Raw genomic sequence first — 26,475 nt, forward strand, 5'->3', positions numbered from 1 at the left:
TCTATATACAATGTATAATGGACAAATCAAATATTTATATGTATGAGAAAGATATTTGCCTGTTTGAGCATATGTTGAAAACAGAAGGCAGGTTGTTTATCATAGTGTGATTGGTTGAGAAGCTTGAGCATGGAAGGTCATGTTTAAGTCCTGATCCCAATCAGCATGGAAGGGTATCGAATGACAAATGGCTCATTAAGCCCCTTATTGTTTTTGCCTTCACCTGGTGTGTTTTCATTAAAAAACAACACACAGAACGGTGCGAACTGTTGCAATGCATCATTTAATAAACGCCATATGCCACGTGATGTTGTTAGTGTATGCATCTAAAAGGACAATGAGGCGTATGAGAGGAAATATGAAATATGACTGGTTTGACCCTTCATAAGATAGCTTTATTTAAAAATTGCCTTATAAAATCAAAAGTGCTGTTTACCTCTATAAACAACACACCACTTTACTGAGTATAATGCTCAACATATGTCACTAGACAAAGTCTACATTTTTTCAGAGAAATAACACAACCACACATAAAACATGAACAGTCACAAGTAACTGTAGGTCTAAGTACCTCTAATACTAAGTGATAAAACTGATTTTTTTTTCCTATTTCTGACATTCTTTAACATTATGAGACACTTCAATACAAAATAATATGCAGTTCTGGGTAATGTTTTAAGATTTCTTACATTAGACCTCATCGGCAACATTTCTCTCAAACGTAATCTCTTTTTTATGCTCTTCCAACCTCCAATTTGCACACAGCCATATGAGCCCAAACATGCAGACACACAGATACTCACACCAATCAATACCCCAATACAACAATCTAACCCCACATCTGCCCCCCAGTGACAAGACATGCATTATTAACAGAGCCGAGTGCTGTCAGGAAATATCTCTGATTCCTATCAACCCCCCCACACAGTTAGCATGCATCAACAACACATATGCCACTGATAACAACACCTTTCAACACCAAATATATGCAGAGGGGAAAAAACTGCAGAGATTGGTGGTTGTGAATGAAGTTGTGAATGTTAACAAGGTGTTAATATGTTTTGTTTTTTTTTCCCGTTACACCTAGTCTGTGTTAATCTGTCACACACAGTTAAAAACAAGAGCAAAAACAAGGGCTGCTGAAGGTCACTAGGTAGGATTGTGAAGACTAATGACTTGACAGATGCCATTGATTGAGCCTGTGAGCTAGGGAAACCATCTCTATCCAAGCTGTAGCCGCACTCATGACTACAGTACGACAGCAGTCAATAGTGAAGAGGCTTTTGGCAACTCACTGTCAGGAGTATCATTGTTATGCTCCTGTGCACCCCAAAGCACAAATCAATCCGTCCACATCATAGATTCAAGGTTAGTCTAGCGATACTCCTCAAACTATTTTCTTTAACACAAGTCAATACATATTTGGGGCCAATCTTGTTACTGAGATCATTAAAGGGATGAGGCATTCTATAAAGCTAAACCATACAAGATGAGAATCCTATTTCTGAAGCTTTGTCATTTCTGAAATACAGAATAAAGTGTTTACACTTGTGTGATTGCATTAGGGAGCCAACTTGGGCTGCTAACTGGATATTGTAGAGTCTTCAGGCGCTGATGAGAAGCTCGAATTTACTAAGATTTCACGAAAGTTGTGCAGACACATTAGCTGCATATTGATTTATGATCTTAAATGACTATGCTGGTGATCTGCTGTCATCTCAAAAACAAAGTCTGCAGTCAGTAAGTCAGAGAATGAGAAGCAGTAGAGTCTGAAGTGAGATGGATAGACGTAACCAAAGCCTGAATTCAAAACATGACTATTATACAGATTATATGTATTATGTATGTATTATATGTAGCCAATCATCACCATGCAGACTTTTGCTATGATTTGTTTTTCTCCCCATAAACCTTCTATGATAGGACACATGGTAAATTTGCAAGGAGTGATAACACTATTCATTATTGTGATGAAAATGTGGCCTATGATAAATAAACAAATTAACCTCTAAGTCACCACCAAATCAACAGCAATTAATCTGAAAGTAGTGGACAGCGAGCGGGGGCTGCTTCTGTTTGGCCAAATGGTGGTGAATGGATGACCTGTGTACCCATGTGATTCATCAAATGTTGTCAGGCTGAGTGTAAAAGCATTGTGCCTGTAAACAAAATGATTTTTCTCACTAATTATATAATGTGTTGATTGCACATGTTCATACTGCAATGACAAAGAAATTGTGATTTAATGGTTAACATTAGGGATATGGATTTTGATTATTTTCTGAAGTTGAATAATCGGGCCAATTTATGTTGATTAGTCATGATGTCTTTGTTAATGCATGCCCTCCAAACAAACCAAAATAATAACAAAAAACTGAACCACAAGTGTACCATTTAATTTTTCGAAACACCCGACACTTTTTCAGACTGAACATGTGCAGCTGTTTAACAGAAATAGTATCTTACCATAATCAACATTTAGCTCAGCATCTGTGAAGTAAAACATAAATCTCTTCCCACCCCCACCCCTAATCAAAATTAGCCAACTTCTAATCTAATCTCTTATTGACTAATTGATTATTCATGCACATCCCCTCCCTAAACACCAGCATTTTCAGCCACATGGTCTGGATTGAAGATTGAAGCCTTTCATGGGATCATGACTTTTTTAAACCATAAATTATACAGCACATGCTGAATATCAAAAACTGACTTTCAAGAAGCAAAACATCTTTGCAGAAATATAGCAAAAAAGATTGATTCTAAAGTTTATATGAGTGGAAACTGTTGTGGTTTGAAGATAAAACATTTGTTTATCTCCAGTCCAAAGCAATCATTCGTTGTGCACCTAATCTGCAGACAGGAGCTCATTTTTGGCATTAAATGCATCAGGCAAAATCTGAACTGAAAGGACGCAGACACTGGCACCGTGTGGGATGTTATATTGAAAGCGAGAGGCACTCAGAGATGAGGGGCTGTTAAAATCAGAGGTGTGTGTTTAGTAGCAGGGGTCTGTCTGTCAGTCTGTCTTGCACTATGGGGGAGGGGATAAGGGATCAATAGGAGGTGACAGAGCATGTGGCATAAAACTGTGACAACCTTCCCTCCGCAAGAGCATGCAAACACACTCTCCAGATCAGTCGTGTCAACATCGGTCAAAGCAGAATTAGCAGACTGTGCTTTATGGTAAAATGTGTTTGGGACCTCTTGGACGGCTGTGTGTCACATTTGGTCCTGCATGTGTGTGTGGGGTGTGGGCGTGTGTGGGTGTGGACGAGTGCTCCATTAGCCAGCTCTCCTCCTGGCCACCATATGCAGAGCTGGGAGCCCAGGCTGGCTCCATCTGTTGGGTTAATGCCCAGCCTCAGCCCCAAGCAGCTGGCCCCTACAAGCCTCATTATTCTAGCAAGAACCATGGAAGAAGACACAACCACACACACACATACACACAAAGTGGACACACATATGAGGCGAGAGACAGACACACTTGATGGAGCCATGATCTGTCACACAATGACAAAGTCGGCAGAGCTTGGAAAGGTGTTTCTGAAATTCAATGTGGCTGTGTGAGCTGGTGTGAGATGAACATTGCCTATGTGAATTCATTATTCTCAATGGCCAGGGTGGCAAGTGGGCAGAGGAGAGGAGAGGAGAGGAGAGGAGAGGAGAGGAGAGGAGAGGAGAGGAGAGGAGAGGAGAGGAGAGGAGAGGAGAGGAGAGGAGAGGAGAGGAGAGGAGAGGAGAGGAGAGGAGAGGAGAGGAGAAGAGAGGACTAATAACTGTGAAAAAACATCAAAGGAAAAGGAAGTAGAGGTGAAAAACTGAAGAGTACGACGAGCTGACAGGATGAAAGAGGGTGGATAAATTCACAGTGTGAAAGGCGACAACCTAAACACTTCTCTTTGTCTGGATAAATACACTTTTAATCTGCGCTTGGGAACCACAGGGACCCCCTAAGACTTAGCAGCTCATATGTGTGTGTGTGCAGTGAAGGAGGTTTGTGTGGGAGATTATACTATAATATTTAGCTATTAGGTTGTGAGCTTCCACTTGAAACTCAACCGGGAGGCGAGTGTCACCGATAGGTCACACTTTGAACGTGAACGCAGACGTTCTTTGAAGCTGAATTATACAACTCTGCTGAGCTGTTGAAGTTGTGGGCAAGTGTGGTGCAGACTCTTACAATTTAGGGAGTGATTTATAGGGTATAATTTACATTCAATGGTTGTGTCATGCATGAATTATCTACAAAAAGTAATCATGTTTACTTAAACTGCATTTGTTTTTCACACTGGAGTGTTCAGGCTTGAAGCAGCCAAAAAGCACCTGGTGGCAGTACATCACTTCCAATTATAATCAAGTATGTGTTTAATTCAAATAATGCTCCACAGAGGCAGAACTCAGTTAGGTTTTACATTTTTATTTATGTCGGCTGTAATAAAGAGATCAAATAATTATAGTTTTAAGAAGCTCAACAAATTTTAGAAGAAAAAAACAAAGACATGAGAATAATATTTTTTATTAAACTTATTTGTTAAGGCCTTAACTATGTAAGAGAGGGTTTCACTGGCTCTCCTATTGATCATCAATAGTCTATTCACCTAGTTTCCCTGTAAAGAAGAATTCATACTGCCACATAGTATACATATAAAAAAACAGTATACAGATAAATCTGATTATAACTAAATGATAAATTAGTCTCAGCTGATAAAAACATACTTTTTTTTTTACAATAGGCGGTGTATATACAGCATCATGTCCTTACATAAATATGACAAATAAAACTTAGGTAAGTACATTACAGCTGTACTCCTCTGAGCCCAGTACTCTAGGCATAAGGGCTAAAAGTTTCCATTCAGCCTATTAGTTATCTGCCTTTAACTGTTTTGACACATGAGGTCTGGACTTCACCGGTCCATCTGTCACATTCTTTCCCCTCTAGCTCCATTGTGTTACAGTTCAATGGAAAAACTGTACACTGTACTGTATGGAAGGATGGCTGAAATAAAATACTGTGAGTACTGACAGAACCAGAAATGTTCACCACTGCAAGCCCCCAAACTTCCTTCACCATCAGAAAGTACTACCCTCTGAGCAGGGACTTATTTGGGAGTAAAATAAAGTCTCTGGAACTAAATTTAGACTCTGGTCCCTCAGGTGGAAATGTACTGGGTCCTTCTACAGGTTCCTGAGGAAAGTTCCTGTGGTGGAAGCACAGGTTGGGTTTATCTGTAAAGTCTGTTATTATATGAGGTGCGTTTTGCTAGACTTGAACTACTACCAAATGCCACAGGCAACAAAGACCTGTGTTCAATTCATCTTCTTTTGTCTACTAAAGTTTGTTCATGCAGTAATGACTCAAGAGTAAATTTTCACCTGTTAAGACAAAACTTTCCAGAAACAGCAAGAATGACACTATAGTTGCTCGGGATACCCATAGTTTGACATGCTTTGCACAATGGTTAAGTTGTTAACCATAACCATCTGTTAAATATTTTACCTCGCACTAGCAAGTCAGAGTCAAGTATTCTCTGCGGCACACATGAAGTTTGAGGACACTCTGAACATGTTTAAAAGATAGTGTAGGTGGTGCAAAACAAGACTTTTGAGCAGACTTCACTCCTCTGCCAGCCTGCAGGCACTTAGAATGAATAAATCACTCATTGTAGTACAGCTAAAGGCACGCCGTTTGTCTGACAGATGCACGATGAAATATTTGACCAGAACAGCAGACTAACAACCTCACCTTGGACAGGCCTCCTACGTCCAGGTAGAAACAGATGATGAAGACATTCCAGGCCACCCACAGAGCAGCCCATACTGTGTACTGGAGGACAAGAGACAGGCAGATTAGCTCCATGGAAACTGAATGAGCACAAATGAAAAGGTATGACAGACGCTGAATAAATGTCAGGTTCAATGAATAAGAACCTAAAAAAAAGGGCAAAGTCACTCCAAGACACACTTATTGTAGCCAAGATGCATATTCTCATAGATTCATTATGCAGTGGTACTGGATATACTGTGGCTCTTTTATGCCAATCATCATAACAGGACCTTTTTAAGAAAAGTACTAGCACCACACAGTAAAAACATTCTGAATTCAAAATCTTACTAAAGTAAACATATGTAAGTACAATCAGCAAAGTGTACTTTTAGTCTAAAAAGTAAAGGCAATCATTAGTAATGTTAGTGTCATGTTTTTAAATTAATATTACTGCTGTGTTAGTGGTATGTTGTATTATACTGTTGTTGATGTACTGAATCACTTCGTATACTGTTGCGTAGTTTACTTTATGTCTATGTCTGTAGCAACTGCCATTATGTGAAAACAATGAAACTCCAGAAAGTCAGCTTTTCATGAGCTCAGAAGAACAAGCATGTTTTTGGCTTTGTGACAATACATTCTCTAACTAATCTAAGAGGATTTTATAGTTATAATTCTGAATAATTTAAAGAAACATGCTTTTCATTGGTCTGGAAAATTATCCCTAAACAAATGTAACAGAAGTTCAAAAGTACAGTATTTCCCCCAACATGTAGCGGAATATAAGTGTAATGCTGCATAAATGGAAATATAGTCCCTATACTAGTAAGTAAAAGTATCTGCTATATTCCACCACTGACTTCGTGCAGTGTATATTGAACACTTTATGTCCACAAACATCTTCAAGTAAGAGATGCTTTAACAAAGGTGCCAGTAAGTTCATCCAGTCTCTTTATACCCAGAGGGGGCTACAGGATTTTAAATGTGCTGAGGCGGAATAAAGTTCATGACTTCAACCATTTATAAAATTGTACAGTCAGACAGCCAACTGTTGACAGACACAGAGTGGTACAGAGTGATGTTCCACTGAAAGAGACAGACTCATCAGTGTGAAGATTGTAAAATAGTCTGACTCATAGTAAACTATGTGTTTAAAATGTCAGAGGTGTCAGAGGATGAAGGGAGGGCAAATGGTGCCTTCGTAAACAGCATACATGTTGAAGCATGAAATCCCTTAGACTGCCGGCTTCACTTTTCCACTTAAAATGAGACAATAGCTCTGCTTTTCGTCCTCACTTCAATTCCAGCGTCTGTCTTACCCCGTTTGGCTCCCATTTATCCATCTCCATCTCCCCATCTCTGTTTATTTACTCTCTTATCCTCTGTATCTGTTTCTCTCTCTCCCAATCTTTTTCTGTCATTAACTTCACCATCTGTGCTTCCACTAGTGCTGCTCAAAATAGGCTTTTAATGCCTCAGATGAGTATTATGGAGTCAAATAAAAACAGAAATGCATAAACGGAAATTCATGAAGCAGCAGGCTGCAGAGTTGCTTTCTAACAAAACCCGCAAAACAACAGGCAGCTCATGTTTTGAAGCGTGTTTGCAGCATAAAGAATGACCTTCTCTGTCCAAAATCTTGACGCAAAGTATAAAGCTGATGAGCTCCTTAGGCCCCCCCAACACCCCCCATCTACTTTAATTAGCCATAATTACCCTGGGATTAGAGTGATTTAAGAGTGTCGCACAATGCACAAGATAGTGCTGCACACTCAGAAATTAGACTGGAAAGGCAACAACATGTTCAGTGTACAAGCACTAACAGAGGCCTAATGCAAAGTGATGTGACACAGATTAACGCAAAAAAGATTATGTCACAAACTGTAAAGAGTTTCACATGAAGTGGAAGTGTTTAGTTAAGCATACTCACCACCACAATGTAGCGCGGTCGGTACTGAATGGTCCCAAAGAGGCCGAGTATAACAATAATGATATGGAAGAAGTTGGCGAGGATGGGAGCCCACTGGTAACCCAGGAAGTCAAAGACCTGCCTCTCCAAAGCCAATACCTACAGAGCAAAAGGGAAAGAAAAAGACAAATGTTATCAGGTTCATATTTACTGTGAGCAAACTCCATCTCCTGCTGTGGCAGCAAACTGAATGGAACGCTGTGGGATAGTAAAGTCCATGAAACAGCCCCAGAAACCTGGCAGTGTACATATACGTACTGGTGCCATGTTCATGCACCATTTAGAGTTTATTGAGGACAAAGTCTATTCACCTCACAGCAACTGGCCAACAATCCTACACTGAGGAGGTCGACATGAACAGCTTGAGCATTTAGCCTCCAATGGTGAGAGTGCCCGGAGGTGAAGACTGGATGTTTTATAAAATAAACAATGACAGACTCATCGATTCAACCCCTGCTGAGCTAAAGAGAAGCTCACCATTTCCAACAATCCTGCCAATGGCCTCCAGAAACAAAAAATACTCTGGGAACTTTATGGGAGGCAAGGGCCTTCCTTAATAATACCACAGCAGTGAGCTTAGATGGTTATTAAAATAGGTCTTTGTAAACAATGTAAATATTCACACACACACACATTCACACACAAACAAAGTTAAACCCTTTATGGAAAAAAGAAACACAGACCCAACACAGACTCAGCCCTTCCATTCATTGTGGTTGTCCTATATGAAGATTCCTTTAATGCAGTTTTATTATTGTCATGCATAGATCCATTCTTTTTCTATCTCCCCCTTTACCCATGCTCTTTGCATACAAGATTTTGTGCAACAGCAAAAAAAAAAGAAAAAAAGAGAAAAAAAAAAACGCACACACGCACACAGTCTGAACCCTTTAAGACTCTCACTCACTATTTGCATCAACTCAATTAGCATGCCATTTGGAGGAAAATGCAGCAAGGGGGTGAAAGTCGTTTAATTAGAATTCCATTGCCAAACCAATTCCATTCCATTCCCAGTGTGTGTTTGCGCATGTGTACGTCAAGCAACGTTGTGTTTCATTGTGTGTCGACATGTCATTTCCAGCCAAGCGCTAGAAGATGGATGAGGGAAGGAGAAATCTCGCCTCTGCCGCAATGATAGGAACGCACCACCGAGCACATTCGCACAAACACACACACGTAACACACACTTGGTATACAACCATGACTGCTCTTTCTAATGTAATGGAAATGTTACTAGCAAACCAATGAGACATTGTGACAGCCAAGGGAGGGAGATGATCAAAAACTGAATGATAATTAAAACAGAACGCTGTGTCACACAGAGCGTGAGGGCGGTAACTCCACAAACAGGGTGTGACGAGACAGGGGCGAGGTCAGCCAACTGAAACCTGCACCGAGAAACATCCAGAAATTTAGGAACTATTGAAGGAGATAACCCTTTTCACTTCAATGCAAAGACACAAAAAAGAGAAGGGATGAAGGTCACAAAACATAACTGAGACAAATTGAAAGAATGTTATGAGAAAAGGAATAAAAAGGGACAAAATCACAAATGACATATGCTAACGTAGAATGACAGAGCTCCCTCCTTCTTAATAACCTCTGTCTATCCCCTGGATAGAGGGGAGGCTGAAGGAAATGAATAAAGTCAAGAGTCGTACATCTTCTAGTCGGCTCTGGGTCACGGTTAGAGAGCTCAATAAAACTCACACTGGGGGATGTCAGCAAAGTCGAGGTGCAGCCAGTCTGCAGTTAAATAGGATGGGGTGTTTACAGGTCTGAGCCTTTTGAATTAAGGACATCTCTACTGTAGAGTTCCTGGGCAACTAAGACTGATTCAAGGTTCATTTCTGAACATGTTGACTGCAATACTTCATTTTGTTCCTTTCAAAATGCAAGCAGTCCAAATGTAAAAAAAAAGAAAGAAAAAAATCAACAAAAGGTAATTTTTTGATATCCAATATGTTTATGAATATGCAGCTTCAGAAGCCTTAAATGTGTTACACTGAGACATACTTCCATTTCAATTTCATTTTATTATCCATTAAATACAAGGCAGATCATACATTTAGCAATGCAGAGTCATTTAACAACATCTGGTCAAGGTCTGATTGTAAAGATAAACTTATATTAAACTGGTATAAATGATTAGTATCCCATTATGAGACTGGTTCAGAGACCATGAACCGCAATGCCCTGTTTTGATTAACAGTCTGGGTATCCATTCCTGCATGTCATTGCCCTCCTCTGCCTTTGCTCCCTGTCATCTTTCTCTGTGGTAAAGTCAAACTAAAATTACTGATTTGCAGTTGTGTGCCTCCAGAAACCAGTCAAATTGCAGTTTACATTTCTGTCCAGACGCGTGAAACACGTAGTAAAAACTCAGAGGGAATTTAATAAAGTGTAGTTTTTGGTGAAATGGAGGTTGTCTTCACACTCACATGTATGATTCCAGTAAATAACGTCCAACTGAAAAATGGCCAAAAAGTGTTCTTTAGTTATGGTCCAAGTGGACATTTGTGCCAAATCTAAAGAAATTCCCTCATATTCCTGAGATTTTCATCAAAATGGGTAGGAGGGATAACCTGAAAACATAGTCCTGTCACAGTCGCCAAAGCAGAGACATGAGAAGAAAAACAATCAGTGGGTCTTTGTGTATAAGACTAACATCAGAAGACATGGCAATGTTTCCTCTACAATTGTATTAGGGGGCACCCCACCCCACCCCAAGAACACAGACCGCCACAGCCCCGGCCAGCGGCTCACAGCTGGGGACAGCACACCATAACCAAGCAAACCCCCCACCCAAGGATGCAAGACTAGGGGAAACACTGCATGGAGACTTGAATGATTAACAAAGAGCACTACACTGTAATTATATTTTAACCTCCTTCGTTTATGTGCAAAAGGTGTAAAATGGCTTTCTCTTCACAAAAACATTAAGCAGAGTGCACTTAATGTTATCTTATCGTGTTGAAGAATGTGGGGCTAAGCTTTCAGAATGTCCTCTGGTAATCCTAGTGTAAAAAAGACTCTGCAAAATCTGTTAAACATTTGGCTGGATAAATGCAAATGGCCTTTGGGTTTTTATCTGGCTTGCACTTTTCTTTTTTTTTTTCTTACAGTGCAAAAATTAAAAGACTATATACATTTTAATTTGTGGAATAGCTTATTCAAAGGTATTCTTACAATAATGACCAAAATAACATTTAACTAAGTAATTTAATAACTGCAAATTATCATATTCTATTCATCATGCAAGACCTTTTTGACTTCCTACGTGGACTGCTGCCTCAGTACGGGGAAACAGTTATGTTAATGAGTGTGTCTTCATTCCCCCACACACACACATACATTAAATCCCTTGATATACTCATTACACACAGCCATGGACCCTTTCCCTGAAATATTTCCACCAGTCATTAAATTAAAGAAGTGTGGGCATAAGGGACGAGAGTGCATGCTATGTGTAAGTGTGTGTGTATGTGCATGCAAGCTTTTTCCTCTGAGATGCTGTAGTAAGCCTATCACATTCGCTGCTAACTCAATAATCCTCCGAGATGACAACAATCAATCAAGGATAGAAAGGTCTATACACACCCAGGCACAGAGGCAGGCGTGCACACACTTACACAAACATGCACACACACACTCATATAGCACAATTAGCTCACAATTCATAGGAAGCATCTACTGGAGAGTGGGGCAGAATTTGATCAAAAGCTACCAATACTCTTCCAGGAATAGTGAGCCGGCTATGTAACGAGCCATAAAAGCCTCCTGCAATCACGAATGACTCCCTCTAGGGTGACGGAATCTCTTTGTGCGTATTTTGGTTTTGGGCGTGTATATGTGGGGAAGCATGTTGCCCACAACCCACTCCTGCCACCGTAAATACTTTGCAATTAGGGGGTGGGTACGACAGCAAGATTCAACAGGCCCCTGTCACACCTCCACTATCAACCAGGTTTCATTCTCTGCTAAAGAGACAGCTTTTTTGTTTTCTGAAACCAATAATTAACCTTTATGACACCAGATTATTAAGGGACATCATAAAAACTTCAATCCTGTGACATTTGTTGGTCGTCTGTATTCATGCCATATGTGGAGGTGTGCTTCAACAGGCAAACGTGAACATAGAAATAACAGAGTCAACTGTCTATAAACATTTCAATCATCACTGCCTTAGTGCCAAGTGAGAAATAAGCCACACATAAAAGAGTGAAGAGAGAATCCAAGTGAATGTGGCTGGCAGTGGAAAAAAAAAAAAGTATGATCCGCAACACTTGAAAACTAATTAACATGTGTATGTGTGCTCAAGATAAGTGCCCGAAATGCATGAAAATCTTGCTCTGATTGACTGAATCCGACTGGGTTTTCAAACTCAGACCCAAACATGTGGTGGGCTGGCAGCTGACAGTTGCATATGATTAATGTGGAAAGTGGTGTCACAGTTTTTGATATACTAGGACACTATTATGATCAGAGGAAAGGAGAGGACATAGATGCAGAGTGGATGCAGGTCCCTCCAGAGAAAGAGGACAGAGGCGACTGTTGACCCTCTCCATTTCACTGCTCTCCACCTTAGCCTCCAGATATCATAAATCACACATTTCTCTTTCTGTGTGTCCTCTGTGAAATGTCCTCTGATAACATGTTACTGGATGTGTCATCAGGATCTTTGAAAAACAGATCTGAATGTGTGACTTCAGGCTGCGTGAATCAGACTGGTCTGTTTTCTCATTGTGACTCAGACAGATCTCAGATCTCTGACTCAGACAGACAGACAGGCAGAATGACGGCGCTGAGGAGTGCCAGCAGATGATGTGAGAGGTGAATTACAGAGACGACCTTCTACTTTATCTCCTGTTTTCACTTGTTTCGTTAATGGGTTGTTTTGACTTGCTAGATATAGACATTTTTCAGATTCAGAGGAGCAATTTGTATGCAGTAGCCAAATTACTCGGAATTTTTTTTTTTTTTTTCCTTTTAATGAGTCAACATACTTTGCAACTTGTTCTGCGCCACAGGAGACAAGCCAGGGCAAACCATGGTGCATATGATATAAAAACCAGCCAGACTCTGATTCTATGTTGCCTCTTTTACACACACACACATACATATACATATATATATATATATATATATATATATATATATATATATATATATATATATATACTGAACAAAAATATAAATGCACGACTTTTGTTTTTGTTCCCATTTTTCATGAGCTGAACGCAAAGATCTAAAACTTTTTCTATGTACACAAAAGGCCTATTTCTCTCAAATATTGTTCATAAATTTGTCTAAATCTGTGTTAGTGAGCACTTTTCCTTTGTCCTTTCCTGAGATAATCCATCCACCTCACAGGTGTGGCATATCAAGATGCTGATTAGACAGCAGGATTATTGCACAGGTGTGACTTAGGCTGGCCACAATAAAAGGCCACTCTAAAATGTGCAGTTTTACTGTATTGGGTGGTCCAGGGGGTCAGAAAACCAGTCAGTATTTGGTGTGACCACCATTTTCCTTGCACAGTCTTCTTCATGAATTCTCTGAAACAGCTTTGGAGATGGCTTATGGTAGAGAAATGAACATTCAATTCACAGGCAAAAGCTCTGGTGGAGATTCCTTAAGTCAGCATGCCAATTGCATATTCCCTCAAAACTTGTGACATCTGTGGTATTGTGCTGTGTGATAAAACTGCACATTTTGGAGTGGCCTTTTATTGTGGCCAGCCTAAGGCACACCTGTGCAAAAATCCTGCTGTCTAATCAGCATCTTGATATGCCACACCTGTGAGGTGGATAGATTATCTCAGCAAAGAAGAAGTGTTCAGTAACACAAATTTAGACAGATTTGTGAACAATATTTGAGAGAAATAAACCTTGTGTGTACACAGAAAAAGTTTTAGATCTTTGAGTTCAGCTCATGAAAAATGGGAGCGAAAACAAAAGTTGTGCATTTATATTTTTGTTCAGTATATATATATATATATATATATATATATATATATATATATATATGTGTGTGTGTGTGTGTGTGTGTGTGTAAGTTGCTTTGGAAAAAAGCGTCTGCCAAATGCATAAACATACATATAATACATAAACTTTTCTGACCTTTACATAATTTTGACACAGAGCTGTTCTGATTTTACATAATAAAACAGGAATATGAGTGGTAAATTGTAGCCTGTTTTCTAACCTTTGCATTTTTCTAGCGATTCATAAGTAAAAATTTCAACATAAAAAGAAAAAAAAAAATCACTCTTTGGTTAAATTGGATGTGTGAAACTTTTCTGGGTTTCCATCCATAAAGTTTAGGATCCAGTTGAAACTCTGGTGCCATACTGGCCACCTGCTGAGATCCATCTGCCAACACTTTAAAGCGAACTCGACGACCATACTGATCGATAGCAGATACTAAACCACTAACCAAGGCAGCTGGTGGGTCACACACATGCTCCATGGAAGTACTATACTGCTAAAGAAAATCAAGACAGATGTTCTCCCCTTAATCTAAATAAAAATAAGGACAGTAAAAGAGGCAAGCCATGAATCAGAGACTGGCTGTTTTTCTTCATGTCCAGTGCTTTGCCCTGGCTTGTCTCTACTCCGTGACTCCCAGCAGGCAGTGGAGTACTTCTCAAAAACTTTCTCCAATCCAATTTTTCACCTCTCGCCTGGGTAAAGTCATTATACAGCGGTGGCTGCCTGGTCCTTATGTAACTAATGGTGCCAATCTCAGTATATGTGTGATGGTGTGTGTGTGTGTGGCTTTCATCGGGTACATGGAGAGCTGGATAGATGGATAGCCCTTGGTGGTGGCTGGTCTAGCAGTGCTGAGACAGGGATTAAGAGGTAGGGTGCTTTCATAAGCCACTTTCTTCTTCTCTGTTTGAAATATGGTCTGTACTGATGAACACAGCAGAGCTCGTCCCTTTGTACCTCTACAAAAGGACTGACTACCACTTGTTTTAGGAAGTAATGTTAACAGACACCCGTGTTAACTACATTTATGGTTCTTGCATTGTAATTACTTAAAATGTATGAATCATGAAATCTCTTAATAGGATGCTAATCTAAAAGTGCTACTGGGAACACACAACACAAATCCATCCCAAAGGGCAGAAATGTGATAAAAGCCAATGCTTTGAACTGGTTCTCCCTCTGGATGCTGACAATATACTTCAGACTTAACACTTTGGTGGTCTGTCCCATGTCATCAGCCTCTCTCTGTTATTGCCGCTGACATTATAATACACAAATAAACATTTTTCAAGCTATACTTTTCAGCCATTTTGAGATTAGTTTCAGTGTAGCAACTACAAGTGAGTGCAGTTTCAACTCAATCAGCTGAATAAAGCCTTCCCTTCCCTGCATACAGACCGTGTCCAATTCCAACGACTTTCCTGATCTGGTCTATTGACTGGCCTTGTTAGTGATTCAAGTTGTCCCATTGTAAGACACTCCGACTTCTTTTTATCTTCCCATGTACAAACTGGTTTTCCTCATATTAAAAACGTATTTGTTTTTGTTGCATTCTGTAGAACAGAGGTCTCAAACATGCGGCCTGGGGGCCAAATCTGGCCCGCCAAAGGGTACAGTCTGGCCTGTGGGATAAATTTGTGAAAAATTACAAAAATTACACTAAAGATATTAATCATTTTAGTTCAGGTTCCACATGCAGACCAATTTAATCTCAAGTGGTTAAGTAAAATACTATCATAATAACCTATAAATACTCACAACTCCAAATTTTTCTCTTTGTAAATGTAAACATTTTCATGTCCTTTTACTGTATTTACACTAAAACAAACAATCATTTCATAAAAATGCGAATAACCTGAACAAATATGAACATTTTGAAATGTCTGAACTGCAACTTTACCAATATTCTGCCTGTTATTAAATGCTTTGTGAGACATAATATTGTTAAAATTGCACTTAGTTTTCTTAAGAAATTTCATTTTTGTTCATGTTATTCAAGTTGTTTTAAAGGATAGTTGGTTGATGTAATAATTTTCGTCGCATAATTTTACTTTTTTTCGCTCAAAAACAGAGGAAAGTTTGGAGTTGACATTATTTAGATATTATTATGTTATTATTTCACTGGTCCAGCCCACTTCAGATCAAATTTGGCTTAATGTGGCCGCTGGACTAAAATGACACCCCAGCTGTAGAGGGTTTATTATCAAATCTTCCCATTAATTAGATCAATAGGTTGGTCACAGCTTAGCCTTATGCTAATGGTGTGGATTAAAGGCATGAAAGAATGTGTTATAGGAAAGATGGGAGCAAAAGCTTGAAACATATGCACTGAGTCTCATCATTACCAAAATTATAACCTAGAACAAACTGACTGGATAGCAGATACATTTGGGTAAAAAACATCTAGTAAAACTGATGATGAAGCTATGTTCCCTGTGATATGACCCAAATTCAAACACTTTGACTGCAGACATCCTTCCTCACAGGGCTCGTATCTCTCATAAAAACCTTATCACTCTCAGTTTGTCTTCCTCCTTTTATCTCCGTCTTCCTCCAGTTGCCATCAGCTAACGTTTCTTTCAGGTTTATCGAAAACGGTGGCAACAGCACTGGATTATTAGAGGCTCTAATTCTGACTTTGCTGTATTAACTTAATGAGGAAAAATGAAAGGATGTGAGCCTCAACCAGGGGGGATTAATGTCACTTTTTTCATGGCTCGAAACATGCCGTTTGTCGTTTTGGTGTCGTTTGGAAAATTTGCGATGACATAGCAGACTGTACGAGAGAGAAATATATGTAAACATACTATATCGGGTAACATCCACAAACACATCTTCAAAAATGCTCACATGCAAAAGAACAGACATGAAATACACTTTGACTTCTCATAGGAGATGACAGAGGGAAAGCAGGACAAGGATGTAGAGAAAGATAAAACAGCAAACACACAGGACAATAGAGAGGATAGAAGAATGGTAATGAAATGAGAACAGCTTAAACCACCCAATACCCACCTTTCTACCTCCCCATGTCCCACATCTAACGAAAACTGTTTAGGTTTCGCCCCAATTAACAAGTAGGCAATTTCGCGGTGACAGAGGAAATTCACATCATGTACGCGCAGTCAAGAACAGCAAACAGCTGTCAGCATTTTGTACTCTCCAGCTCTACTTTCCATAATTGAGTCAAGAATGTTGCTCTTTTCATCAGAATATCATCACTCATTTTAATCTTTCATCCACTGTAGAGGAAGTTATGCAGCGTGCATCTCTGCTGTCCAAATGTTTGATCGCACAGCACAATTAGGGGAAAAACATCAGCGAAGTTATCAGCCGGTTGTAAAACAAGGACTGAATGCCAAAAACATTAAGAGGATTTCAGTGAGATGAATATGCTTTGCAGCCATTCAACTGAGTGTGATCTGTCAAGATAGTCATCCCAGCTGTGGAGCTCCCAAAGCAATTTATTCGATGCCACACTATAACAAATGACGCTACTGGAACCGGTGGAATGGAAAGAGAGAAATGGGCTTGCAAATAGTTCTAGTTTTATCTCCATTATAGCTTAATATTGCAGCGTCATTGATGTGGAACACACACAGACACACTCACACAAGCTTGTGCATGGATGGATTCATGCACACACACTCACTCACATTTGCCAGCCCAAGGTTTTCAGTATAACCACATAATTAATGGTCTGTTAAATTGAAGACATTAAAATGGCAAAGAGTTGTAAAAAGGGCCGCGAGGGACAAAGAGCAGATAGTTTTTCCAAGACGACACATACTATTAAACCAACATGCACACAGTGAGGACAGAGACTAAATCCAGGGAAGGTCAAGAAAATACACGAAGGTCGCCACCTCTTCTCAATTTGCATAAAACCTAGCCGCTAGAATCTCTGTTTAACAAGTCGCCCAAGTCAAAAGTATTGGATATTTCAGATGTGAACATAGTCTTTCTACAAACCACTCAGCTGCATCTGACTGGATGCTATTTTGCATTTATGTGGATCACTCTTGTGGTGAGGTTTAAGGCTATATTTGTCTATTGGTCTATGTTTTATGGCATGTTCAGACCATATGCAATGCGAATTTTTCACACGCCGTGATTACATGCAATTTCAATGCAGGGACACACAAATAAACGTGAAATAATGTTCAGCCATGTAAATAAAGACACACCATGACTTGAAAATGTTCCAACTTGAATGTGATTTTGTGTTGCAGAAGCTTATCAGGAGACACAGGAGAAAAGTGAAAAAAGTTTTGAAAATGTGTATCCGTTACAGGATTCCAGCTACTGGTTTTACTTTCCCATGAGCCAATTTACCACAAGCACTAGCTGCATTTCCCTGTCACATGTAGAGAACTTCCACTGGTAGTTAAGGCTAGATATTTGTGTCCTAAGGAATATTCCACATCCATACCAGTGGCAATATTTGCATAAGTAACATGAGGTGAGTGTTATTTTCGCATTTGGTGCGAATGTGCCATTAGAGTGGCAGTTGTCCTGAGAGAAGGATGTGTACAGTTGCAGTACAACCCCTTGAGATTGACTATCAGCTCTCGTCTCTCTCATCAGCACACAAGTCTCACATTTGCATCATATATTCCCGTGTCTCCTTTTGACAGGTTGATTTTTATTTCCTCCAGGCTCGTCAGCATCTTATTGTATATAGGTAAAGGTTTCCGTGGTAACAACGTGCAAGAAAAAGTGGGACGTAGATGGAAAGAAGACATGGGGGGGGGGAGAGGGCTCTCTAGGGTCATGCTTATAATTGGTCCAGAGTGAGAGGTCGGACCACCACCCATCCCCCCTTTCCCTCTTTATTTCCCTATCTGCATCTCCTGTGTCTCCTGTGGCTCTGGGTCTGCTGATAAATCAGATGGTAATCAATAATTCAAACATATTCAAACCCAGTGTCCCAGAAGGGGGAGAAAATGGGAAAAAGAAAATGGGGGAGTCAAATAAAAAGGGGAAGCAAAGATAACACAAAGCCTTGTTGTGTTTCAACAAAGGATACACGTTAGAGGCGGAGCATGAGTGTTCATTACACATTCAAGCCGTGCTTCTCATCCCTGAATACCCAGGTTGCATTAGGCTCTCAGGTGAAATGATGACATGCTGGGGGGAGCTCCAAAAGTCTGAGTTATGAGTGTGAATTTATTATGCAGTCACCTTGCCTCAAAACGTGCAACTTAGACACACATTTTTTTCCAGACACTGCAGGCTGTTGTGTATCTAACTTTTTTGATTAAGGTTGAGTTTTGTACCTAAGGCCAAGCAGGACCTGCCATGGTCACTCTGCTGTGGATGAGCTCTGTTAAACCATAGTAACCAACATAGACTGGGGCAAAATACACACACACACACACACACACACACACACACACACACACACACACTGTACCTAATAATGATCACCTTTATGACCTTGAATAGGAAAGAAAAAAGCCCCAGAGACATTGTATCACAACGTGAAGACCTTCATTTGAAATCACTTGACCTACTGAAGCCTCAGTGGTCTAAAATTAAACAGAGTAAGAACCTTTGCCCTTTCTTCCACTTTTACTATGAGTCTGCGAAAGAAACAACAGATGCACCCTGGCAGTCTCTTTACAAATGTGTGCATTTTTGTGCATTGTCCTTCAAACTCAGCAAACAAAAACAAAGCTTAAGGCTTTTTTTCCCAACTGGGGTTTGTCTAGCTTTCTCTGTTGCCATTTGGATTATCCAAAACAGATTCATGTAATTAATGAATCCTACTAGTCTCTAATGGTGACATATATAATTTCTATGAAAAATTGCTTCCCTTGAAATTGTAAGCTGCTGAACCATTTCAGCCGACAGGCTTTAGCAGCATGCCAACATGGTTGTACAGACTGCTGAGCTGCTGCCTTGGGGACCTGATGTAATATATGTTGCTTGCATTCTTGGACATAAGGCTTAACAGATTTTATTACTTTGTTTCCCTTTATAATATGTACTAATAGTAACAATAGAGAGTGCTGGTAACCCATATTTCAAATCTATTTTTCACAGTAAGGAGACATTTTGCCAATTTGCTGACTTTGTTACTTTGCTTTTATATTTTATGACACTAGAGTAAATCATTGTCCTTGTAGTAGTAATGAACGCACATTGAATTCACAATAACTCAGTCAATTTGGCTTAATTAAGTCAAAGTATCATTTCACATCTAGTGAGTATAATAACAGTGTGTATTCTATGATAGCTTTCTTTAAAAATGATGCACTCACTGGTTATAAATTCCTTTCATTCTACTTCCCAACCTTAACTATTTTGACGTTCAGTCAACAAACACTGTTTGTGCCACTATCTGTATGAGCCAAAGAAAATTATTTTTTTTCTAAATGTGTTTTTGTGCACAATGATATGAATCACAGTCCAGAGAGTCTTTATGAAAACTTAACAGCAGGCCCAGGGAGGCAAAGAGAAGAGAGAGAAACGGAGATAAAAGAGCTGTGACCATCTACTCTATTCCCGCTGGCCTATCTCCTCTATCAACCTGGCAGTGCCAAGGAAATGCAGTTCATTATCATTGATCACACAAGACTCCACATTCACATAAACACATTAAAAAAGTTACACTCATACACTCAACAAAAAACCCACAAACTCCAAAGAGATGTCTGTAGCATCTGGTAAAATTGAAATCTTCAAGCTTTTGCCAAGAGCTGCTTCCATATTTCACAAGTTACAGGTTTTGAAATATCACCTCCCCTGGGTACTGGCAAGAAAAGAGCCAGATTAAACAGTGGAGGTAACTGTCACACCCAAAACTGCTAGCCTGATCATATTCAAATGTTTTACTGCTATACAATTTGTCCCAGCTGCAGTAATTATTCTTAATTACAGCTGTGTGATGCATTGATTCCAAAGCTGTGGGCCAAAGACCTCGTGCGTGTATGTATTTAGTTTGCTGAGGTGGAAGGTGTTGACTGGCATTCAGTGTATGAAAACACATGAATATTCAGTAGGTAATATGAATGTTAGCACATCTATATAGCAAATGAGCAAGCAGTGAAGGTAGAAAAAAAAACACAGCCTAAATGCTTTGTATAACGTGATGCGTGCCAAGGGATAATGTCGTGCCTTCAGAGATAACACACTTCAGGATGAGGCACTCCGCTTTTCCACTAAAACTTTCTTGGAAGCACTTTTGTTGAACTCAGAGTACTTCTGTGAAGCTTTCACAACAAAGTTAGCATATTCTCTAGCTATGTCATCAAAAGAGTGGAGGGAAAGTGGGCAGTGTGATGCAAGAGAGAACTCATGGATGCACTCGCAATGCGCTTGTGGGTAGTCTGGATGTTGGTTATCAAGGGTGAAGATGAGGTAAAACGATAGTGTGATACCTCTCCATGTAAACTGGATTACACTTTTCTTCAGTGTACTGCCTCTGTGCGTTGGGTCATCGCACTGGAAAAACAGGGAAACCAGACTGGACCACCCACTGGGACAAAACAAATACCATCTTCTTCCCTTTGCCTCTGGTCAGATAAAACCCCTTGCAGCCATTTCCTTGATTTCTTCCATCCTTTCAGAGTCCAACATGACTGCACGTCCTCCCTTCACACGAAGGCTGTGATCCCTACCAAACCCCAGACCTGCTAACCTATAACTCACAATTCAGAGCCCTCAGCTGTGTCGGTGTGGGGAGGGTTTTGCCAGATAGGGTCCGTGTCTGATGAGGTTGCATCCGTCAATCTTGCCAGCACAGTTATGGCCAGGCGTTTTCAGGGTCAATGTTCAGTTCTGAGCTCATTACCCTTGTTCAGTATGATTATTTGTGTGTCTGCCAGTCTGCCCTTTCCAGAAAAACCACCATGACCAACGAAGAGGCCTCCGCCATTAATCACCCGCAATCCACGGACCCGCATTAACCATCAGCTCTATTCTGAACAATGTCCCTCCTCATGGCCTGTCGCTGGCATTGACAATACGTCTGGGCAGAGACCCGTATCCATCCAATCGAAACGCTTCCACGCCAGGTCAACTTTAGGTCAACACCTCAAACAAGCAACCCGTTGAGACAAAAACGGATCTGCCTGAGTACAAACAAATAATTAGACAGACAGGGCTTCCTGCCAACGGTTACCCATTCTCCTGGGCTGATCGGGGTTCTGACAACCATCCAGCCCTACTGTCTGGAACAGTTAGGCTGGAGAGGCAAGTGGGAACAGAGGCGTTTCGATCAATACAGACTCATTATCTGTTGCCTTCTGTCCCAGAGAGATGAGTCCCACCGCTCTGCCTGTTGATGAGGAAAGCGTACCACAATTCAATTAGGTGATGGCCGAGATGCCAAAAGAGGTTTGATCAAAGCACTCTGCCTGGCTAATTAGCACACGGAGAGGTTCACAAGGGCTATTTTTACATCTGAGGAGCAGAGTGTGTTGTTTTGTTAATGGTAGTTTTACCCTGTAATGGATTGGGAATAACCTGGCTCATTGTCAATGCATAGGTTTCAGCCAGCAGAGCGGGGCCCCTTGTGCTGCTCCACACGCATGTATATTCATGTGAACACACACAAATACACACACCTGTTCTTAAACACACACACTGGCAACCTGGTGACCTTTCTGAAAGGTCATGCAAGGTTTAATGTAACCTCCCTTTGCTTGTTAAACTCATCAGAAGTGTGTGAGTGAGTGCATTTCTGCAGACAGGAAGTGTCAGGTCATCGAGAAATAGTGCCAGGGGGAAATAAAGCTGTTTCCAGGAGTCTTCTGGGACTTTTTAGGCAGCCCGCTGACAGCTTTATAAACCTCTTAACAAATGGTCGACCTCCTTCCCTCTAATGAGGCAAAAAGGTCCGAAGACTGGGAAGGGAAAACAGGTGTGTCCCTAAAGGTGTGTTCACAACTGTGTGTGTGCAGGTGTGTGTGTATGTGTGGGTCATCACAGAACAAGTCACAATTTCAATGAGGAAGCAATATTGAGGCCATTGTGACTTAAGCCATGCAGACAAACACAAAAAATTGATCTAATGTCCAAGTTTCCTGTTACACAGTATCTAATGAATTTCCTGCAAGGAAATATAAAACATACACAGATACACACCAGCTGCCTACTATGATGATGAAGTGAAGCTCAGCAAGTTAAGCCACAGGCGTAAGGAAGTCATTAAAATCTGAAGAAAAACAAAAGTGAACCCAGAGAATACAGATCTCCACCAAGGCAAACTGACCACTCTTCTTGTCATACAACATTATTATTAAATTACAAACAAACCACAAATCATGACCTTTGCTTTCCACCTTTTGGTCAGTCAGTGCCATGTGGTAAGTTAGCCTGGGGCTTTCCAGTGTTAAAATAAAACAATTCAAAGGTTTCCTCCAACTTTCATGAAAATTATTTTTTGTGCAATACACATAGTTTGAAGGAACACTGTGAAACAGAATTGGGGTAGTGACTGATCTTAGCTCTAAAAGAAACTTTGGATTCTTTTGGAACAAAACTGCCATGTTCAATATTGATGCCTCTAACATCTCCCATTTTTCTTTGTTTTGACTTCCCTCATGCATGATACAATATATCAGAACTTTTCTATTTTGCCCTGTTTCGTGGAGATTTTACAGCTCCCTTAGCTGTTAAAAGTGGCATTTACTTGGGGGCTTACGGTGTGAGCAAGCTCAGTTTTAATACCGCCATAAATAACATTGTCACACCCTGTCAAATAAACTCTACTCAGGGATAGTGGCAGAAGCAAGCTGGCCAGAGAGTCAATGGGAAGCATCATCTGAGACTACACAGCTACTATCAGTAAAATGTCACAGCCCACACATCACTGATCAGCAAGTAAAATGAACAAGCTGTAAGGCTCTGCATCCATGTGTTTTGTGGATCAACACTCCCTGGGACATGTCTGGTTTGGGCTCTTGATTAACAAATTCGTCAAATCTTAAGATCAAAGATTCATGCATTAGATGTTTTGCATCATTAGTCACAGCAAATTGAGTGAAATGCAGGAATGGTGTGATTTGACCAAAGCGTCATTTCCCCACAGAGATTTATGACAACAATTTCAGGTATCACATTTCTGTACAAGACAATAACAGCTACAATTTCAATATTCAAAAGGGCAAATCTGTGAAATTTGTATGCACTTTCATTGTGTATGAAACAGCACAGTTACCCTAATACTGTCTACCAGTGGCACTGCTTATAAACAGACTGTTACAAAAGGCACCATATGTTCTGTACCAACAATTACAACTGACTATCCTCCCAGAACAGGTAAAGAAATTAAGCCTACAACTTATGTGTGGCTTTAAATAGACATAAAACACAATCAATCCTGGATAAAAAGAAAATTTAGTAATCTGTAACAGAAAAGAAACACTAAAACTTTGCGTTCTGGTTACTTACAAGGAGTTACAGAACTTTCAGTGTCCTTCTACCATGTCTTTGTAACAGTTTTCAATATGAGACTGTTTTAAATGTTTGTTAATCAGATCACTCAGACAAACTCAATGTTAATCAACATTACAACATTACCAAAGTGGGATTCTTGCTGTAGTAAAACTTGTAAACCAAGAAGTGTAAAGTAACTCACCAACTGTAAAGTGCAAATAAAGATAAGAGTGCATCGTCCGCTGCAGCAGCCCATTGTGTCAGCAGTGTAAACGTGAGTCTAACCGGAGAAAACGGACTTGAAAACGGGTCGGAGAAGCTGTGAATTTGCCGACCAGACTCAGTCCTGATCTGAGTACCGGTGTCCCATTCTGCTCTTCAGTCCCAGGTCCTTTTGCTCAGTCAAAAACCCGCGGCTGGATCCTTCTCGCTGCTCTGTTTGTTTGCTTCCGCTCCAGCCGGCCGGTCGCACTTAAGGTGACTGCCTGGGTTGGTGGTTGTGAGCCGGTATGTAAAGAGAAAGAAGAGGAGGAGAAGGCAGAGGAGGAGGAGGAGGAGGGTGGTGGGGTAGTCAAACAGGGGCTGGGATGGGGCTGAGGGCGTCAGCTCGCCACTTTCCCGGATCTGTCTGTGGTGAGCTAATGCTAAATGATAAAACATGCTAATTCATAACGCCAACACGAGACCAACCAATTTATTACCATGGTGACTGAATACATTAACAGTAAAAAATAAAAAAAATATATATGGAAAATAGCTGAAATTTTGGTTAGAATTGTCTGGAGGCTTTTCAGGCCAGTTTCTACTAAGAATAAAGTAGAATAATTTTTTAAAAAGTACATAATCTGGCGTTTTATTAAAATCCCAGTGTGCGTGCGCGTGTACATTGGAGAGACATATTGGCTCGTGTCAATATGGATGATTACGATGGAGAACAGGCGCCATCTTGTGACTATATGGTGGGATGACAAATGCCTGTTAATATTAATCCATTATTCAAAATGGTAGCCCATGGTTTGCTCCGTTAATATTTTTTTCTGTTTTTTTAAGAAGCCGTATCATAAGCAGGATTCAGGATTTTAACGGCTTATTATTTTTTTTATGACAACACCAGAGATGTTTTTTTTTTTTTTTTTTTTGCAAGCTTTCCACTTGGACACTCCGCAGAAGATGCTTCTGATTTCACGCAGGTACTTTGTTGAATAAAAATTGTATAGTAACTTTCTTTACGCATAAATTCCACAGTTTCCCCCCTTGACTCTCACCCTCCCTCCTCTAAACCCCGTCTGTCCTGCCTCTTTTCTTCAATATGAGCCTTTTGTTTGGTCCTCCTTCTGCCCACTGCTCTGTATGATTTATAATAGAAAGGGTCTTAAAAGCAGCTCCCTCCCGCTCCCCCCTCCTCTTCTTCTTCCTCCTCCTCCTCCTCTCTGGCTATGGGGGTAAATCCCACCTCTCTCCTCACCAGTTTGATAAATCTTTTACGCGTCTGCGGGCTGAGTGAGGGAACACTTCTCATCTTATTTCATCACACACTCCTCCGCTCTGCACCTTTAAAGGGCCACTCGTCATGCTTCTCCTCCTCCTCCTCATCTTCCTCCTTCGGCCCACCTGAGTCCAGCCGGGCTAGGATGGAGCTCCGCCCCCTGTCGCCAAAAATAACCTGAGGGTATTTATGGAAGCTGACGAGTACGCACGCACTGGGCGTATTTGTACTGGGATGGAGACTGATAGTTTTTTTTCCTCAGGCGTCGAGATCAGTTTGAACTTCTGTGCAAGTATCTCACAGACGCTATGATTATTATTGTGATGGTGAACTGCCATTTTCCCATTTAACCCTTTCATGCATACTGGTCACTACAGTGGACAGTTATTCTGCAGCTGTTCTCTTGTATATTCATGGGTTTTGATGTTTTAGTTCCATATCAGCCAACACAGTGGAGCTTCTGCATCATCCTAAACACTTTAGTTCATACAATCACTGTAACTTTAGTGTTCTTGATAAACCTGATCTGCACTAACATGTTTTAGTGCAAATCCGTTGCTAACTGTTATTAGACTGCAATTAACAGCTTTCTGAAACAAAATTATTATTATTTTTTATTTATTTATTTATTTATTTTTTTTCATATCCTCCTGAGACCCAGCAATGCATTTTGTTCTCTGTAGGGGACAAAAGTTTGGCAGTTTTACTTTAAAAATGCAATGCATTACAAAGGACATTCCATTAAAAAAAAATCAATCAATTAATAAAACTTATTTTAAAAATGTATCTGAAAAAACTGTTGCATTATGCAGTTTCCAGTCAAGACCATTTTTTTTAATAAAAAAGCTAAAACTGTCAATTTCCTGGGTCTCAG

At 40.3% G+C, this 26,475-nt stretch overlaps 1 protein-coding gene across 3 annotated transcripts in view; it reads right to left on the reverse strand.

The window, feature by feature from the left end:
* The window catches only part of nkain4 (sodium/potassium transporting ATPase interacting 4), a 50,296-nt gene extending 25,600 nt beyond the window's left edge, over positions 1 to 24,696 (reverse strand). For 2 of the 3 annotated variants that reach the window (XR_003935783.1, XM_030138162.1), the window contains exons 1-3: positions 24,318 to 24,689; positions 7,698 to 7,835; positions 5,747 to 5,827 (exon numbers count right to left, since the gene is read on the reverse strand). Coding sequence is in view for 2 of the 3 variants with exons in the window: in XM_030138162.1 (XP_029994022.1) it covers positions 5,747 to 5,827; positions 7,698 to 7,835; positions 24,318 to 24,371 (273 nt within the window). In the remaining variant the exon portion in view is untranslated. Of the gene's footprint in view, positions 1 to 5,746; positions 5,828 to 7,697; positions 7,836 to 24,317 lie in introns of all 3 variants that reach the window. The other variant, XM_030138163.1, reaches the window with a different exon arrangement.
* Positions 24,697 to 26,475: the final 1,779 nt, after the last annotated feature.

Source organism: Sphaeramia orbicularis, chromosome 7 (genome assembly GCF_902148855.1).
Source record: "Sphaeramia orbicularis chromosome 7, fSphaOr1.1, whole genome shotgun sequence".
Classification (NCBI taxonomy): Eukaryota; Metazoa; Chordata; class Actinopteri; order Kurtiformes; family Apogonidae; genus Sphaeramia; species Sphaeramia orbicularis.